The sequence below is a fragment of the Musa acuminata genome, chromosome BXJ2-4, assembly GCF_036884655.1.
Source record: "Musa acuminata AAA Group cultivar baxijiao chromosome BXJ2-4, Cavendish_Baxijiao_AAA, whole genome shotgun sequence".
NCBI classification, from domain to species: Eukaryota; Viridiplantae; Streptophyta; class Magnoliopsida; order Zingiberales; family Musaceae; genus Musa; species Musa acuminata.
Window position 1 is genome coordinate 35,412,128 of NC_088341.1, and position 20,129 is coordinate 35,432,256.

Genomic DNA, 20,129 nt, shown 5'->3' on the forward strand with positions numbered 1-20,129 from the left:
CATGGTAAATTGACAAGATAATATGATCGGAAATAGCATAAGGAGAGCCATGGCAGGCTTAGGATCCTTTTATGTTCAAGTCAGTAAATGAAATTATGCAGCTTAAAAATATAGTTCCTTTTGCTATCATGGAATGCTGTCCTAATAATCCAAGGCGGAGTATGGCGTCTACTCATTGAGGTGAAGACCATTTTAAAGTTCGACATATAGAACCACAATATTAATCAAGAATCTGAAATCAAGGCATGTTTGGTTTTGTTAAAGTTGAGAAAGGAACAGATAAGAGTGAGATGAAAGATGGCATCGGGATCAAGTGATGAGTTCCAAAGATTAATCAAATGAAAGTAAAATATCTACCTATTCCGTGCCAAAATCTTCGGTTGTCTTCTTCTTTCCACTTCAACCGTGCCAACATCTGTCAGAGATCAATTATGATTAGAAACTTTCATACTCTGGTCCATGCAAACCTGTAGACAGAAACAAATCAGTGAAAATTTGGAGAAGTGGAAGACAATATTGGTTACTGAGAAACATGAGGTGAGGCTACTTCAATCGATTCCTAGAAAGAAATGGATCCTCCCACCGATACGCAACCAAATCATGAAAAAGATATCTACTAAAGAATGGAATTGTGAAAGATTTAGAATTGCTTCAAACTCTCATCTTAATCGTGTAGTGATTCTAAATTTGACATGCATCTTGCACTTTCCGTGGACTTGATTGAAATGTGTTGGGTTACTCACAGGCAGTTCCATTGAAGTGAACACTCTGAATTCTCTCATTCTAATAGCTAAAAACACCTTTCTTTCGCTTTAGGTTTCATTGTTTCTAGCTTTAAGCCGTCACTCACTGTGCAATCTAGATCGAAAAAAGGCACTAGGCTTGAATATAACGGCAACAAGCAAACCAAATTATGGAAAAAAGAATCACATTGGTCATGGTTAAAATGTACTTTTGCATATAAGAAACCTGATGGTGATGAAAACATGTGTTTCGAGTTATGATCGAAGACAAATCTTTCTGAACTTCAATTGACAGGATATCCATATGTATGTCATAAATTGTTCCCTCTTACAGTGAATTGTAGTTGAAGCCATGGTTTTGCACCAAAGTTATCTTTATCATGGAGTTTGTTTGACACATCAAAGAGTGATATATCAGTTATGTACTTTTACCATGACCTTCGACTTAAACTAATCTCTTCCTTCTTTTCAAGTTCAAGAAATTAAAAGGCGATCACGAGAAGGCATTAGTGCTGATGTGAGTGCATGCAGCTAAGACATTTTTGTGGAGTCTAAAGGATGCTCCTAAAGCAAGTCTTGATTTCAATCATCAAGAATGTGCCTGATACATTATTCTTGATATCAGACCTATTCAACAAAGCTCTCAAATGCTTTTGCAGGGAAGTCATCCACCTCTGTGTGATTCTGCATCTAGTGGAACTCTGCCAGTTATAACATTGCTGAACATGATTGCTTGTTGCAGATTGGGGGGTACTCTCAGGCAGTGCCATCAAGCATGAGCATTGAAGCATCCATTCCAGTACAAAAGCATGATCTACCTTTCAGGTGGATTGGCTCACCCATGAAAAGTGAACAGTGTTGCCCAATCTGATTAGGCAAAGCACAAAACTTTTCATCACCCACCCTGCATCTTTGAGGTGCAAAGATCCAAGAACAAGCAACTCACCTAGATTCTGGCTTCAAGGCAAAATTCATAGAACATTGCTGCCATACTCATGCATTGATGGGATAGAATGGAAAAGAACTGATTGGATTTGGATATGGTTTGTTTCATGCAGCTGCAAGTTTGTAATTAGACAAATACAAATTCATGGGGATGCAGATCCAGATACATAAATAGGAAGGATATCATATCTGGATCATAAAACTCAAACAACAGAAATTTGTGTTGCTTCAATCACCCATCACACAAACAATGAGTCTTTCTCTGACTAGGATTCAGCACTCTTCCTTATTCCTATATATATATATATATATATATATTACTCAATAATATATATATATTATTGAGTAACTAAGTAAAATTATTTCAGACTTTGACTCAAATACTTGTGCTTCAATCAGTATTTATCCTGAATTTGATCAGATAGACACAGATATGAAGAACATCAAATCTTGGCAATGGAATCTCTCATCCCCATGCACGGGGCTCCAATCGATCGGACGGTCCAGATTCTCCCTCAAAATGGTGAGGAACATCATACCCTATAATTTTCCTGCGACGAATTTGACCCATAGTTTTGAAAACAGCCTCGATCTAACGGTGGCAAACAACGGAAGCGTACTGAGTATCTAAAAGATCTCATCTTTGTTTTGGTTTCCCCAACTATTTAAGTCTTGAGACCTGAATGGGTAGGACACTTCTGTCAGTTCCAAGGAGAGATTAGATTAGGGTTCTGTCTCCTCCGGAGGGCTTCCCTGTAGCTTCGGTAAACCCGATTCACGCATCCAATTTGTTGCTTGTAATTGTTGCACATGCGATGAATACCTAGTCTGATGTGCAGAATTTGCTTCTTCGCTGACATAGTTTTCAGATGTGCGGTTATTTGTCGGCGTAAGATTCTCTTTCTTGGATGATTGTTTGGGTGTTTCTTGATGCCATGATTTGTATGTGATACATGTTTGGCACCGAGTTGTTTGAACTTTGAATTGAGGGTCTCGCCGATGCTTATTTTTTGTACTAGGTTCTGTAGTTCATGGTGAAGATTTCTGGTTAGATTACCAAAGAGGGCTGTAAATTAGATCAAAAATAGGGATGGTTGCTAAGATTTTAAGCTTGTAATGTAGTAGATATGCACATCATGAATCCTTTGAAATACTCTCTAGATATGCACATCGTGCTAAGATTTCTAGTTTTCTTTTAGGGTTCTCTTTCTGGGGACTATGATATTTATATGGTTTCATATTACTGTAATTCGAAGGGAAACCTACAACAACATTTATGTCAAAAGTCAATCCATGATTAGTTTCAATGTAAAAGCTAAAGAATTAAAGCTTTTCGATGATAAAAGTTCACGTCTTGATCTTGTACTGTGTTATTGAAGCGAATTGATGCATCCCGTCGAGGATGAGTTAACTTTTACTTAAAATTTTGTTTCTAGCTTGGTTACTTTGGCATAGATTAGATTGTTAATTTTGAAGTTTCTTCAAACAGTTATTTACTAATTTTGGGATGTTTTTCTTGTGTTGAGTAGGTCTTATCTTATTTTAATTTTTGACAAGATTAGGAGACTATCATATCTTTAGGGAGTCTTAGTTGAGTTTGGATTGAAAAAAAGATAAAATTGAGCATTTATTTATCCATAATTCTAGTTATAGTTTGTATTATGGACGATGGGGATTGACATGATCGTCAAATCAGGTCAATGAGTTAAAAAAAAATAATTGAAAACAATAAAAAGTACAATTAAAAATAATTTCAAATATTTAAAATTATGTATTAAATTTGAGAAAATATATAATATCATATGCTATTTTTTTAATGTTTATTACAATATTTTTAACTTTCCAAGAGAACACATAGGATTGAAATGTAGAGATAAAACATTATATACATGACACTAATACAAATAATAGAATAACTTGGTAGAAATTAATCAACAAAGAATGAGCCTTATCATCATAGTGAGATTATTTCCTTGCAACCTGAGCGATCGGGATTCAAGTCATGGAAACAAATTTCCTCTGTGCAATGATAAGACCCAATATATTTTCTCTTCTCGAGCCCAAATTAGCAAAAGTCTTACACTTTGGTGTGCTCTTTATATTATTAGAAAATAAATATTAATCATATCATACAAATATAATAATGCAGTAAATAACTATTATATAAATATCATTTAACAGACTAAGATAATTTTTCACACAAAACTTTAAAGATAGGTGGTGAGCCACACTGTAACCTTTATGCTTCTCAATCACTATACAGTGAAAGATACTTGCTGATCGTAGATAATAATAATAATAATAATAATAAGTGATTTTAATAGCTGCTCGGGCGCTTGCCTAGGCGCTCGGGCGAGGCGAGGCCAGCGAGGCGAGGCCAGGCCCAAGCGCCTCGCTTCATGTTCGGGTGCCTCGCTTCAAAGAGGCGCCGCCTGGGCGCTCGCCCGAGCTTGGGCGCTGGGCACTTCGGACGAGCGCCTGGGTTAAACCAGGCGACCGAACCAGATTTTTAGGTCTGGTTGGTCTCCGGTGCTTTAGTTGGTTCAATCAAACCAACTAAATCACTGATATCAAGCTCCCTCTCGCGATTTCTCCGACTTCCCCAACCCTAGCACTCGTGATTTTGCCGTTGAGATTTCTTCTTTACTGTCGTTGCTCGCCGCTACTGTTGTTGCTCGCCGCTACTGTCGCTACTCGTCGCTGCGATAATCGTTGCTTGCCAACTGCTCGCCGCTGCCATAATTGCTGCTCTCGTTGCTGTCGCCGCTCCCGTTGTCGCTCGTAGCTCCCTCTGCCGCTCGCAGCTCCCGCTCCCACTCATGTTGTCGCTCGCCACTCGCCGCTGCCACAATCGCTGCTTGCCGACTGCTCGCCGTTGCTGTCATCGCTCGCCGCTGCTGTCGTCGCTCCCGTTGCCGCTCGCCGCTCGCAGCTCCCGCTCCCACTCCCGCTGTCGCTCGCCGCTCCCGCTGTCGCCACCGCTCGTCGCTCTTGCTCCCGCTCCCGCTATGGCTGTCGCTTGCTACCGTTGTCGTTGCCTCAACAGCCTCGGTCTTCTCACACTCTTCTCACTATACTATTAACAGTATATTAATAGTATACTGCTAATTGTATACTAATAATAGTATTTTTATTTATTAGATTAATAATATATTATTTTAATTTTAATACTATTAATTTTTATTTTTTTATTAGTATATTTTTTATTTAAAAAATAAAAATATACTATTATGATTCTGTACCTGATTTTCTTAATTTAATAACATATTTTTTATTTAAATAATTATATTTATTAATTATATTATATATTTTTATATTTTAGCGCCTTGCTTCGCTCGGGCGAGCGCCTGGGCGAGCGCTTAGGGGCCTCGGGTGTTTTTGGATCTTGGCGCCTTTTGGCGCCTAGCGCTTTATAAATCACTGTAATTATCATAAATTGTATGGCATCTCCACATCTTTGTTTTACTCGAGATGAATATTGCAATAATGGTGAAATAGTGGTGGTGAAGTGAATAACAAACAGAAAAGTAGCGACATCCTTTTATGTTTTGGTTTTCTAAGCTTCAGTATCTTTTATGTGTTCTCCACCTTGACTATTTTTTTTCCTTTTGAGGCTATTAGATTGCTTAGAATTGGCCAAAGTAGACCAAATTTGATTGATTCTATCTGATTTCAACTAGTTTTTTTATCATGAGACTTAGAAATCAACCAAAATCTAATCAGTTTTGGATTATACTGATATGGATCAATTGCATTGAATCAAAATTGGCTGATGTAGCTAACTCTGGTTCTAAGTTTCAACAGTATTTGAATTATTTAAACTTGCATATAAATAAACCCATGTTGATGTTTCTTTAAGATGGATGACCTTAGTTTCCATCCTTGTTTTTTGATGTGTATTTTTTAGGGTGGGCCTTGGTACAACGGTAAGGTTGCTCTTCTGCAACTTGAGAGACTAGGGTTTGAGTCTTGGAAATAGTCTCTTTAAATATTTAAAGGTAAGGCTACGTATATTGATTCTCCCCAACATAGTTCGTCTTGCCGGTCTGTACCAGTGTATCAATCAGCTGTCGGTACGGTATGTACTGAATTGTACTAAGCATACTAACACATGATACATGAGGACATATCGATGTATCACCCATATCGGTCTTTTGTCGGACCAGTATGTATCGTCGTATTGAGCGGTACGTTGCGGTATGACGAACCTTGCTCCTCTGACCCCACATTGGCACGAGTCTCGTGCATTGGATATGTCATTTTTTTTATTTTTCACAAGTTGCTAGTGTACCTTTTCTAATCAATCTTCTTACCTTCACCTTTGTTTTCTGATCCTATTGTATATTTTATATTTGCGATGAATTCAAATTCAGGTTAGAGCATAGATTTGAATTTTCATGCCACTCCATGTGGTGTCAATATCACATTCTAAAAAGGAAAAGTGCTATACAGGCTGTCATGTCAATGATAATGCATATGCATTGTACACATGCATATGCAAACACTTGCAGATTCCTTGTTAAAATATATACAGTTTTTAATATTAGAAGAAATAAAAGTGACTAATGAAATATATCATAAGCAGTGTTTATACACTTGTTTTATAGGTGATAGCATAGCTTGACAAACTTATATCAGAACAAATGTGACCAATGTAATCACACTTTATGTATAGATGACAGCCTAGCTTGACACATGCATTCACAGTAATGCAAGTTACATGCCAATATATGAAACACTGATAAAAGACTACTAAAGAATTTTTTTTGCTTCTTTACAACATAAGTAGTCTTAGATAAATTTGTAAATCTTAATTGTTGGTTGTTGAAAAATGCACATGGTCGGAAAGGTTTCTATATATTATATCAAATGGAAATATCTTATGCAGAAACATAAAAACCCGTTATATATTTTAAACCATTGGTCATCATGCAGACTGTGTGGCCTTACGAGCTCGTGTGGCCACATGTGGCTTTATGCGGCCACTGTGTCATATGATATCCGATCATATGGATTGCTGCATCCTGCTTCAGCATATGGTATATGCAGTGCAATCTATTCACCAAACCACATATGCCACGTAAATTATCATCAGTACCTTTTCTTCCCTCTTGTTCTTCCCCTCTAATCTATTCTCTTTCCTCCTATAAAATTTGGTATCAATTGTTTGAGGTTAGTGTTTAGTTTAGTTTTGTTTTTGTTGCACATGTGGTACCACATATGTCACATAAATTGTCACCAAACATTTTCTTCTCTTTACTTTTGTTTAATAGTGTGGTACCATCTTCTTGCTGTGTGGTTTATAACATATGATTTTTTTATTCTCTCTCACACACAACAGTAAATTACTAGTCTCATTAACCAACCATTAAACTTTGGTGTATTCAATTAGACATTTAGGTTTTCCCTGAATATGATCATATCCAAATTCTAACCCTCTTATGTCCTTCCATGTACCCATACTCTATTTTTGTGTCTCTTCTTTTTTGGGAGAAGGGTGGGGATGGAGGTAGGGTCAATGTTATCAAAGGTGGTGCTAAAGGTGTCAAGGTTTCAAAATGCTTGAGACGCTAGGCGCTTGTTCGAGTGAAGCTAGGTGGTGCTCACAGATATAAAAGTTGTAAAAAATATGATTAAGGATTTGGCCTAGCAAGAGAAAAGGGAAACCAACTATTGATTGTAGACAAACTATTTAAGATGAATTAGGAAGAGGTATATTGCGATGTCTGTGGCGATGGAGAGCGTGTTAAGAGGGCAATAGTTTTTTTGGTGATGGAAAGGACGACGGGAACCCAACAAAAAATGGGTGATCGAGACCCAATGATGGAAAGGGTGACGAAAGAGATCTATGGCAACAAAGAAGACTAAGGATGCCCAAAGAAGAGTTATGGAAGGTGAAAGAGTTGCGGTGCCCAAGCCCAAGGGCTTCGCTCAGGTTGATTTGAGGTGCTTGGGCCTCCTCTCGCCTGCCTGAGCACCTCTCAATCAAGGATTATCGTTTTGCATATTGGAAGATTCTTGGCTGGTCTGTGTGATTGGTGTATTGACACATGATATATCGACATTTCGAAGACGGTGAAGAATGAGAAGAAGATGATGGAGTGGAGGAAGAGAAGGAGAAAGGAGAAAGAAGGAAGAGGAGGAAGAGAAACGAAGAAGAGGAGACGGCGGAGAAAAAGGAGCAAGGAGGAAGATGAAGAAGGGGAGGATGCAGTGGAGGAAGAGCAGCAGGAGGAAGAGGATGAGGAGAAGAGGAGGAAGCGTACCTACATGAATGCGAGCCATAATATCTATTTTAAAATATTTTTTTAATGGTCTGAACCTGATTGGCTGGTAATAGAGGTGGATCGTGTACCAGTTCACGCCTGGACTAGTATGTACCACCCGTCTCATACCGATTCTGGTGAAACATCAATCGATGCTCTTAATAACACTGGATGGGTTTGTTTCCTACCATCCTCTTCTTTAAATCATGTTTCCTTACTCATGAAATATTTTGGTTGTTCTTGGTTGTAAGATCATTATGTATTACATAGACAAGTAGGGACCTATTGAACATATTGATGGACAGTATAAAATCAAATCCTTTTCTGGTGTCAAAGGTGAAATCTATGTTAATAGCATTTGACTTCCCGGATTGGATAATAAATTAATTGCTATGACACTTGAATGGGAATCACTAAAAAAATAACTTTTTTTAATCAATGTAAGGGTGTTTAAATGTTTACTAGGATATGGGACTCTTAATTCCTGTATTTACACTAGATGCATGTATCTCTTTTAAGCCACAGTCTTAACATACGTATGGTGAGGTCCATACCTTTTTAAATTAGTGCTATTTCCTTGTCCTGATGTCTGTTTGTCTGTCTATCTGTGTGTACATATTCAAATTACATGTATGTTTATATTGTGTACATGTGTAGACCTATTTATTTTATACACAGGGTCATGTTACAATTTTTCAGTTGACCTTTTGCAATTTCATGTTCCAAGAAACATTTTGCAGGACTGGCTTTCATGTTTTTTCTGGAACAAATTTTAATAAGTTGTGATCTAATTGGAAATATTACAATTTAGATTCTTTTTCTTGTACTGATATGGTAGAGTTCAGGCAAAGTGCTGTGCTGAGGGTGTGCCCACCCTAATTCTTTGGGTTGTTACTAACATGCCTTTGGCACATGCCCTTGCCTGACTCTGCTGGGTTAGTACTTGTATAAGGCATGCCAGCTGCAAGGCTGTCCTTGATCCTCATCCTAGTTATATGACCATTGCCTATTATTTTAATGCATCCAATGAAAATACATCAATATTAAAATCTTGGGGTGGTCACAGAGTGTTGAAGGAGATCAAATGTCTCCAAAACATGAAGAATGCCATTGGAATAGGTTCAGAAATTCCATTTATACTGAGAAGGAAAAATATGAACCATCACCAAATGAGATTGTAGTTTCATCAAGAAGCTGGACGGATGTATCAACTGTCAATGGCATGTGCTCGAGTTTGAGGCATCAGAGTGAACAGTTTGTCTACAAGAGAAGGAAGTTAAATAGGAACTCAGTTGCTCTTCTCCCTGAAGAATATACTATGGAAAGTAGAAAAAGAAAATTTAGTTCTGAGTCCTGCAGTTGTTCTGAGGATTACCTTTTGGGAATTCGGAAAGCTGATTTTGAGAGAGAGACTGTTGACATTGTTACCGCAGATGTTGAGTCAGTTCCAAGTTCAGGGCTCTGTGGTATATGTTCTGTTGGGAAATTTGAAGTACCATCCAAAGCATCTGATGGGAAGATTTCCAAATCTGCATTTGAGCATCGCTGTAATGTAAATGACGGATGTTCATCATCAAAATCTAATGTGGAACTTACTTCAACTTTCCTCAAAATAGATATAGAGGATACTGGTGAGTGTTCCTCATCTAATGTCATGGAACTGGTGGGTGAATTTGCATCAGCAAGGGAACTCTGCATCTATGTGCTTAAAACTCATGGACTTCTAGGGAAATCATGTGCTAGCAGCAACTATGCTGCTTCAGAAAGTCTCTGTGATGGCAGTACCAATCTTTCTCAAAAATGCAAAGCATGCAGGCTGTTTGATGATCCATTGAAGATGTTAATTTGTGACCACTGTGAAGAAGCATATCATCCGTCCTGTTGCATTCCTAGAGTAAAAAAGCTTCCTGTGGATGAATGGTATTGTCAGCCCTGCTTCAAAAAGAAACCAAAGCCTTTATTAAGTCAGTCACATGATACCGAAGGAGAAAACTCCAATCATACAAATCGAATCTCTTGCAGAGGATATTCTATATCATTCATGTTGACAGACAATAAACCTTATACATCTGGAGCTCGAATTGGTAAAGATTTTCAAGTAGAAGTTCCTGACTGCTCTGGTCCAGTTTCCAAGTATGATATTTGGTTCCTCTTATCTTCCAAGTTTTTCAACCTCTTCCTAACATGTTGAATTTTGTATCAGCCATATTTTGGATTTTTCTTATGTTATTCTTTAAGACCTGATCAATGGCACTCAGTACTCAGTAAGTAGTTCACTAACTAGACTTGCAAAAGTTTGATAGCTGAAGAAAGCCAAAATAACCATGTTTTTTTGCTTAATAGTTTTGGTTCTTGAAGTTTGATGAAGAAATAAAGTAGGCTTAAAGGTTGACTCTATCTTTAGCTAGATGAATAAGCTTGACAATTGTCAAAGTATTTACCCATTATCCATTCATGGTTTGTGAAGAAAACACTACTAGCATGCAAAACAGCAAAAGTACTCAGTAAAACTAGACTTGCAAAAGTTTGATAGCTGAAGAATGCCAAAATAACCATGTTTTTTTGCTTAATACTTTTGAAGCTTGATGAAGCAATAAAGTAGGCTTAAAGGTTGACTCTATCTTTAGCTAGATGAATAAGCTCAAGCTCCACAATTGTCAAAGTGTTTACCTTTTATCCATTCATGGTTTGTGAAGAAAACACTACTAGCGTGCAGTGTCCTTATCACAAGTATATGATTCTGACAAAAAATCTGATACAAATTGTGTTTTTATGCCTTGATATCTGTGTAGTCAAAAGCGCTAGGCGCTATGGTCCCAAAATGCCTTTGGCATTAGGCGCTTGCCCAAGAAAAATAGAGGTGCTCCTAAATATTATAATCGACATTTTACTATTGATTTACTAAGCGCAGAAGGCAATTGCTGTTCATTATAATAGGCAGTTGTTCTCACAAACATAGACAAACAACAAAGCAGGCAACTGATCTAAGTTTAAATTGGCAAACAATAATAAAGTCGCAGCGGTGAATGGCAAAGAGGGAGGGGAAAGGGGGGGCGCTTTGGGATGAGGGGGCTGCGGTGAATGAGGCAAAGGTAGGAGGGAGGAGAAGAAGAGAGATATACCGGGAGGGAGGGGAAGAAGTCATCGTTGCTGCCAGAGGAAGATGTTGCCGCCATCGTCGGAGGAAGACGTCCGCTGTCGCTGGAGGAAGTCATCGCTGGGAAAGAAGGCTATTGTCGTTGTTCACTCTCACATGGTTTCTAGAGGGAGGGGGGAGGGATTGGGGAGCTGTGGTGAACATAAGAGGGCTGTGGTGAACATAAGAAGTCGTTGTTGGCAGAGGAAGACGTTGTCGCGACCATCGAAGGAAGACGTTGCTGTTGCTGCTGGAGGAAGACACTGCCAGGGAAGAAGGCTACTGTTGTCATTTGTCGATGGGAGGAACTCCATTGCCATGTAGGAATGCATTGCGAAAGAGGGTTTTTGCATTAGGATTCTTCTCGCACGTGGTTTCTTGCTTTCTATGATAGATAACTGGTTCAATCAAACTAGTTGTCTTGTGTTTGGTTTGACTTAGGCTCGATGGATAATTGGTTCAATCAAACCAGATAGAATTGTTTAGTTTAACTCAGGATCAACGTAGCATGAGTTGAACAAGGCAAGCATTTGGCCTACCCAGTACCTGGGCCCAGGCGAGCGCTTGGGCCATGCTTGAGTGAAGATGCCCACCTAGCCTAATAGGCGGGTGCTCGGGCCTCACCTCGCCCAAGTGCCTAGGCAAGCGCTCAGGTGCCCAGTGACTTTGCTGCTTGATATGATCAAATATTATTGTCTTCTGTATGCTTTTGTGCTTCAAATGCATTATGTCAAGGAATTGACCACATTGCTTGATTTGAATTTTCTTAGCTTCATGTTTTTTTTTTCTTCGTTCATTTCGTTATATCACCAAAAAGATACTCCATGCATTGTTGTGCAAATGGTGTTTAGATGACTTAAAACTTGTCCTCTCTAGCTTCAGTTTGTGGTCCAAGCCTTGATCAGCATTATTTTCTGATGCTTTGTTTTTAATGCAGTGAAGATGATTATTTTGATGAACCCTCTGAAATAGATTCTGCCCATTCAGTAAACTTGAATGTAAGTCATAAAGATCTAGTCTTGATAATCATATATTTGGTACTTTCGAAGACTAATTTGCACAACGTGTTCCACGTCATTATTAGGGATGGAATGATGGAAAGCCACAGAAACCAAGCAGCATTGGTAATTGGGTCCAGTGCAGGGAGGTTTTGTGCTCAGATGGATCTGATGAGGGGATTGTCTGTGGAAAATGGCGCAGGTGATTTTTTTACTTGTTTCCTACTTTCCTTTATGCTAGTGTCAGGACTTCAGGAGAACGTCTGCCAGTTCTCCAGTAGCTACAGGTGTATAATGATTTTGCTTTGAGGTTTTATCTTTTCACCAAGATAAAGTTTCATGATATATGTTATTTGTTGATGATATAGGTTCGATTAATGGGAGCTAAAAACTACAGATTCTATGGTATGTAGGAGTTGTGTGACTTTAGCAATGCCAAGAAAACATGAGAGGATAATTAAGACAAATAAATGAAAAATTCCTACAAGTTTTAAATGTGATAGATTTACTAACTGGGAAGAGTATATGGATGAAGAGACTACATATTAAGTTAAATGAGATGGTTAAATTGGAGAGGGTTATAAGAATTTTCTCCAAGTTAATAAGGAAATTTGTATAGGTCAGTTGTAAGGTTAGTAATGATTTAAAGGTCACAATTTTGGTCAATTATGAGGAAATGCATACAGTAAATTAATATTGTTGTGGTGCATGTTTGAAATATCTGAAAAATAGTTTATAAATGTTTACATTTGTGAATATTAGGCATAGTTCCAACAAAAATATAAGATGATTGAAAATTATTAGAAAAATATGGAAGTATCTAAAGAAGACTTGTAGAAGCGTAGTTTGACGAGGTAATGACTACTGGTGCGAGGAGAGAGAAACTAAGATATAAAAAAAATTATTAGAAACCATAAACAAAGATTTGATTGTTTTTACTTCGACAATTAAAAAAAGATTCATATAATTGACCATAAATATTTGAGACATTGTGACTTGTCGTTGATGGCGATTGAGATAACTAATGTTGAATGTAAGGGGAACTCCTAATTGTTATATTCACATGACAATAAATCTCCACCGGATATTTTTATGATTTTATCCAGTGTTTCTTTGTCTTAATAATTTGGAACTCCTTTTTGTCTTAATAACTACCTTGTAATCATGTGAATCTATATTGTATGACTTGAGGATTAAAATTTCGTATCGTATCGGTTGCTCAGTACGGTACGACATACCGAGCAGTACGCCTAGAAAAAAAATGCAAATCAATTTTAGTACCGAACGATATTAAATATATAATTAATATATAAAAAAAGATATAAGATATATATATTTTTATATAAAAAAGATATAAAGATATAAAGAAGATATGGCATACCGACCGGTCGCCTCGTCCTTCTCCTCGTCGTGTCGTCTGCGGCCTTCGACATTATGGTGGGGAGAAGAAAGATGACATTGACATTGGAAGGTTCTCCGTGCGGCGACAGTGGACGAAGGAGACCGTTTAGAGATGAAGAAGGTTAGGGTCTTCGTCGCCTTTCTCGCGGTCGCCTCTTCCACTACTCTCGTGGTCGCCTCCCCTGATCCCCGCGCCTCCAGCTCTCCCTCCAAAGAGGTATGACTCTCCTCGCAGTTACCTCATGGATTGGGATCGTCGAGGGAGGGCGGTGCCGGATTGGGATCAAGAAAGGGCGTGGAAGGCAAGTTCGCATTGACGTTCGACGGGCTTAGGTTCATCGAGACGCTGGTGACGGTGCATCGGTGACCCCGCAGTACTCTTTCTTGACGCTTCTCTTTCTCGATGCTTCTCCCTTTCTTTCGATGCTTCTCCCTCTTCTTCGAACACACTCTTCTTCCTCACCTCGCCGCAACTAGGCTGATACCGCTTGGTAGCCGGCGGTTCGTGTGCCGGTCAGCCGGTGGACCGGTATGTACTGCCCATACCGGGCAGTACGGAACGGTATTAAAAATCCTGGTTTGACTTTGCAACTTCGTCGTGATACTACTACACTTGCTTTCATATCATATTAATCATTTTTGTGTCTCTTAGTGCACTTACAGTATCAAAATCGCATTTAACTGGTCCATTAGATGTTAGTTTCATGTTTGTGTTCATGTTATTTCCTCCATATATGTATTTGAAAATTGCAAATCAAAAGTAACTATTTATCTTTAACCAAAAGAGAAAGGCTTTATATTCCTAGTTACTTCTAGATTTTATAATTTTGCCTTAAAAACCCTTTTACATTCTTCTGTTTAGGTGTTTCTTGCATGATCTCTGAAATAGCTGAGGAAATAAAATCTCAATTTACATTGCAGGGCACCTCTTTTTGTGGTTCAAAGTGAAGATTGGGATTGCTCTTGTTCTGTTCTCTGGGATCCATTTCATGCTGATTGTGCTGTTCCACAGGTGACTGTGTTTTTTTATTCACGCTACTTCAGTTTTTACATTCTTGTATCTGTTATTTGTTTTCTTGATGGTTGTGTAAATTTATGCCTCTTTACAATACTTCAACTTCCAAGTATGCTATGATTCGTACCAACTTGGTAAGATTCTTATCATCTGAATGGAAAGATATTGGTTTCTGAAGGCATCAATTGAAGATTGGCTTCAAAGTAGTAATTCTGTTATATAACTTTTTTTTATTCGTTCTGCAAATTGACTCTTGTTCTTTTGAAGCTTTGCTTGAAAGACTGCACTATTAGTTTGTGACATTGTCTGTTTTTGGACCTGCCTGTTTTGTGACATTGCTAGCTTGCCCGTGGGCCTTTTAGTAATAAACTAAGCTTTTTATTTTTTTTATATAAAAATATTTAAATTATCATTTTGAGGATAAACAATAAAGGCAAAGTGAGGCTTCTTGCCTTTTATCAACCATATTGTCTCTACCATCAAAACTTCCATGTGTATGGGCACATAGAAGTTCCAGCTCAAGTGACACATTGGGCATTTATTATGTCCAACTTGTAGAAGCCTGCCCTCATATATGAATTTATATTGCTTCTTTCTCTTTTACCCTTTGTGTTTTATCCTTAAAGGAAACCTGTCGTCCTTAGTGCATGTCTTTCTTCGTACCATATAATTAATGGTTTATCATTTTGGGTCCTTGACCTAAGTTATTCTTTCATATAATTGCAGGAACTGGAAACCGAGGAGGTTCTCAAGCATCTGAAATTTACGAAATGGGTATGTTGGACTCCAATTTTCATAAAGCAAGCCAGTGTATTCTGCAATACTATTGTTGCTTATTCTTGTACTTTTGGTATTATTTCATTTTCTTCTATGCTTAAATGAAAGGTTTTTGGTGAACCATAATTTTATATATTTACCACCTTAGATATAAGCCCTTGATACCTGTTTCATGGATAAAAGTGAGGGTAATATAATTGATATGTGGACTTTGTTTAACTTGTTGATGATAAGACCCTAAAGTCTTATCGTCGCTCTGATACCAAATGATAAGACTTTAAAGTCTTATCGTCACTCTGATACTAATTGATAATACCCTAAAGTCTTATCGTGGAAGAAATGGGAGAAATAGGGATGATAATGATCGCTTCGAGGGGATCGACCTCCTTGATCGCTTCGAGGGGATCGGCCCTCCTTGATCACTTCGAGGGGATCGACCCTCCTTGATCACTTCGAGGGGATCGACCTTCTAGGGTTTGTTCACAGAGTGGAATAACATTTCATTGATTGATTGATTCCTTAAAGAAAGGGTTACATCACTATTTATAGAGTTCCACCTAGAGTCCATCAGGACTTGAACTCTAATAATAAATAAATATTAAATAAACCTCTACTTGACTCTAACTGAACCAAACCGACTCAATAAACAACTGAACTAAACAGACTCGATAAACATTATTCAAAAGCTTAGAAAAAGGATCCTAACAGTTCCTCCCTCTTCAAATCAGCCTTGTCCTCAAGGCTGAGCAACATCAATCTCGGGGGAGCTTCTCTTTCAGCACTTTAGCCATAGACTATCTGCAACGCATCACAACCCGTTGATCAAGTAAGTATGGTCTCCACTTTTTGATAGTGTAAGCAACAGGTCGGTCTTTCAGTGTAGTAATCGTTGCAAGAAACTTCTGGCCTATCTTTGAACCTTTGCTATCACAAGTGAAAATCCGTCCATCAATGATCTTTACTTCGAATCTGTCATAGTCTCACTATCTATAAAATTGTTAGTACTACCAGTATCAATCAAAACTATAACAGGCTGATGTTCCAGAGTTTCGCCAACTTAAGTTCGGGTTAGAGTAGTCGGCTAATGCATGCATTGTATGTATGGTAGGTCCAACATCTTCATTAGAATTTATACCTTCATGATCGGAGTCCACATTCTTAGCTTTCGGTTCCTCTCCAATTAGTTCAATCATCATAAGTTGCCCTTGTTTACATCGGTGCTCTATACTCCACTTTTCATCATAGTACAAACCCTTTGCTGATCTCTCCTCATGCAGGCGTGCAAATGAAATCGCAGCTATCATGGTGCGGGGTTGACGAGCTTTAACTTCACATCGAGTCTCCGGATTAAGCCCTTTAATAAATGTATCCAGAAGCTGTTGTTCCGACCAATCTCTAGCTTGATTTGACAATCTTTCAAATCTACTCTGATATTCCAACACTGTAGAAGTTTAACGAATTTTGGCGAGCTGGCCATCAATATTTTCATATTCGGATGGGCCAAATTGAACAAGAAGCTCTCTTTTGAACTTCTCCCATGAAGGAACTCCGTAGACAATTTCATACCAATCGTACCACTGGAGTGCATCTCCCTCGAGCTGGATTGAGGCCACTTCTACCTTGGATTCTTCTGGGGTTCTGTGAAAACGGAAAAAAATTTCTACCTTAGAGATCCAATTGGTCAGATCTCCATCTTTCCATCTCGGAAATTCCACCTTCATGTGTGAGTAATTTGTGTCACAATCTTGGGGCCATTTTCCTATATTTTCATATCTGTGCAACGTAGAACTTGAGCCCCCATCTTGTTGAAATTTGCTAAGGCTCCCTAGTAAGTTCTTTTTGAAATCATTAAGTATTTCTTGCAACCGGTTCTCAATTATAATTTTCAATGCTTACATTTGTGTTTTCACTGAGTTATTGGTGGTCATTTCGTAAGACTACATATCTGTAATCTCAACTCTTGTTTCTGATGTCAAGACTAGGGCATAAATCACTGCCCTATTCGATGTTATTGTTGTGATGCAATCGGTGGTAGCACTATTGGAATAAAGGGTTACTACGAGGATGCAGGGATGTAGCTGCGTTCGGCGATGCTTGCTGTGGTCGCTGCGTGGAGGGATCGCTACTGCTGAGGGCTGGGAGGCAGCGATGGTGGTGCGGCTGGGGGCAGCGTCGCCAAGGCCCTATCGCTACGGTGGTTGCGACGGTGCGGATGGAAGGCAGCGTTGCTCTGTCTCTACCGCACTACGGAAGGAGGCGTTGGTGACGCCGAGGGATCGCGTACGATTGAGGACGCGACGGTGTCGTTAAAGCGGCCGAGGTTGAGAAGAGGAGTCGGTGCGTGCGTTGCCGAGGTTGAAGCGGTTGCACAAGAGCTTGCTGCGTGTGCTGTTGGAGGGCGGCTGCGGTGGCATTGCCGAGATTGAGGCTGCAGTGGAAAATAGGAAACGACGGTGGCAGGTTGGGCGGCGAGCGACGTCGTCACTGGTTGGGCAACAACGGTGACGGTGGTGGCAACCGACGTTCGCAGCAGCAAGAGGATTGCCCTGTTTCGGTCACCAAGGGGGCAGAGCAAGGGGGAGTGGCAACGGTCGTTCTCGCCCGAGCCAGGGGGAGCGGCGGTTGGGAGGCGAGCGGCGGTCGCCGCACGGTGGCTGGCAGCGATGGTGGGTCGGCTGGAAGGCGACGGCGCTCGAGGCGTGGCTGCGATCGACGAGGGGCTGCGGCAACAAAGGAAGCTCTGTTTCTGCAACTGCTGCAAGGAGGGGCTGCGGCAACCGGCGGCTGCGGTGCCGGCGGTCCTTCTCGCTCGAGCGAGATGGGGACACGAGGAGGAGAGGTCGCTGGCCGGGTGATCGAGTGGCGGTGAGGCGGTTGGGAAAAGTGGTGGTGACGCAGCTGGGAACAAGGGCAATCCGTGAGTTGCCCTGCTTTGGTCGCCGCGAGGAGGGCGACAACCGACGGCTGTGGCCTCGACCCAAGGGGAGGCGGGCGGTGGTGGAGAGGCAACGGTGGTGGCGCGGCTGGGAGCAGCGTTACCAACGATCGTCGAGGAGGAGAGGTCGAGCGGCTGCGCTGCGACGCAAGGGGAGGCGGGCAGCGGTGGAGAAGGAGGCAGCGGTGGTGGCTCGTGTGGGAGGCGACGTGCGGCGGTGGCCTCTGGCCGACAAGCGGGGCGATGGTGGGCGCTGGCCGGAGAGCAATAGCAGCGGGTGGGCTGGCCGGAAGCAGGGGACGCAGGGGTGGCTGCGGCTTTTTCTTCCTCTCTTGTTTTTTTTTTTTTTTTTTGAACGAGATGGGGCAGTGAGGAGGTCGAGCGGTGGTCGAAGGTCGCTGGTCGTGGAGAAGCAGCGACGGTGGTCGAGCGACCGGGGAAACAGCAGCAGCGATGAAGAAAGAGTTGCCTTGTAGTGGTGGTGGGGAAGAAGGGAAGCAAGGCTGCGGTGGGCTGCGCCAAGGATCGTTGCTCTGATACCAAATGATAAGACCTTAAAGTCTTATCGTCGCTCTGATACCAAATGATAAGACCCTAAAGTCTTATCGTCGCTCTGATACCAAATGATAAGACTCTAAAGTCTTATTGTGGCTCTGATACCCATTGATAAGACCCTAAAGTCTTATCGTGGAAGAAAGGGGAGAAATAGGGATGATAATGATCGCTTCGAGGGGATCGGCCTTCTTGATCGCTTCGAGGGGATCGCCCTCCTAGGTTTGTCCACAAAGTGGAATAACATTTCATTTATTGATTGATTTATTAAAGAAAGGGTCACATAACTATTTATAGAGTTCCACACAGAGTCCATCAGGACTTGAACTCTAATAATAAATAAATATTAAATTAACCTCTACTTGACTCTAACTGAACCAACCGACTCAATAAACAACTGAACTAAACAGACTCGATAAACATTATTCAAAAGCTTAGAAAAAGGGTCCTAACATTTGGCTCAAAGGTTGGAGGGTGAGGGATGTTCTGTTCATCAACTATTGAGCTGTTTCCTCTAGGGAGCTGGGTTTTTTTTTCTTTGTTTTTTATTATTTTCTTATGTAACAAATTGGGATAATCAACCCATTTTCTGTTAAAAAAAAAAAACAACTTGCACTAAGGAATCCAACTAGATGGAAAAGTTGCATTTTTCTTCTTCTAGCAAATCCATTGCCTCAGAAGGTGAGGCTTGAGGCCACTCTCAAGCTTTGACACCCCCAGGAGGTTAATTGATGTTGCATCCATTTGACTAAATGCGACAGTTGGTGCTTTTAATTCAACAACTTGAATTTGACTTATGTTAAATGTGTTGGCTGAGTTGAGCGTCTAATAATGTTTAGTTTATTTGATTTGTAGCGAAATTAATTATTTTACACTTAATCTATATTTCCATCTCATATTATACGAAATTCCATGCAGCTGAGGTCTCGTCTGATGGCTAAGTCCAGAAACCAACTCCATTTAAAGTCACAGCTCCGAAGGTAATGCTCTGTTGTCATGCAAGGGATGATGACACAAGTTTCATTTTTTGTTGTGATCTCATAGTTGAAGAGCTTTCTTCTGTGAAGGGTATTTCACATCTTTTGATCCCTTTCAGTTTGTTGTACATCCCAGTCATTTATAGGATCCTACTCAGATACAACCACGACCAGTTTTGAGCAATTCAACAGTCAACGACTGTTGTGATTGTTTCTGTTCAGTGCCATTGTATATAGAAGAGGAAGTAGTTCTAATATGCACCAACTATGACAGTAGTGGCATGGATTCTTCAGTTTGTCTCTCAAGCTTATATCATGAATCAGTTCAATGCTTTTGACTTGGGTTTTTTTGCCGGTCTCTCTACAAAGACCCTGAGTAAAGTT

General features: G+C 40.1%; 1 protein-coding gene across 4 annotated transcripts; it reads left to right on the forward strand.

Moving 5' to 3' along the window:
* Nucleotides 1-2,298: 2,298 nt before the first annotated feature.
* On the forward strand, nt 2,299-20,085 carry LOC103982086 (uncharacterized). Of its 4 annotated transcripts, XM_009398910.3 has the most exons (8): nt 2,400-2,452; nt 2,528-2,577; nt 9,021-10,087; nt 12,028-12,088; nt 12,175-12,290; nt 14,411-14,501; nt 15,231-15,278; nt 19,687-20,085. In XM_009398910.3, exons 3-8 carry the CDS (start codon nt 9,039-9,041, stop codon nt 19,750-19,752), a joined length of 1,431 nt encoding a protein of 476 aa, XP_009397185.2. In that variant the 5' UTR covers nt 2,400-2,452; nt 2,528-2,577; nt 9,021-9,038; the 3' UTR covers nt 19,753-20,085. The 4 variants fall into 4 exon arrangements, with proteins under 4 accessions (XP_009397178.2, XP_064961236.1, XP_009397185.2 ...); XM_009398903.3 differs by lacking the exon at nt 2,528-2,577 and having other exon boundaries at nt 2,299-2,452; XM_065105164.1 differs by lacking the exons at nt 2,528-2,577; nt 12,028-12,088; nt 12,175-12,290 and having other exon boundaries at nt 2,299-2,452.
* The last annotated feature ends 44 nt before the right edge of the window (nt 20,086-20,129 follow it).

What these genes read in the sequence shown, in the direction of transcription:
- LOC103982086 (XM_009398903.3), top strand. Translation starts at nt 9,039, where the DNA reads ATGTCTCCAAAACATGAAGAATGCCATTGGAATAGGTTCAGAAATTCC. An exon ending in CCCATTCAGTAAACTTGAAT is followed by an intron (nt 12,089 to 12,174) that starts GTAAGTCATAAA and finishes CGTCATTATTAG; the next exon opens with GGATGGAATGATGGAAAGCC. An exon ending in GTCTGTGGAAAATGGCGCAG is followed by an intron (nt 12,291 to 14,410) that starts GTGATTTTTTTA and finishes TTTACATTGCAG; the next exon opens with GGCACCTCTTTTTGTGGTTC.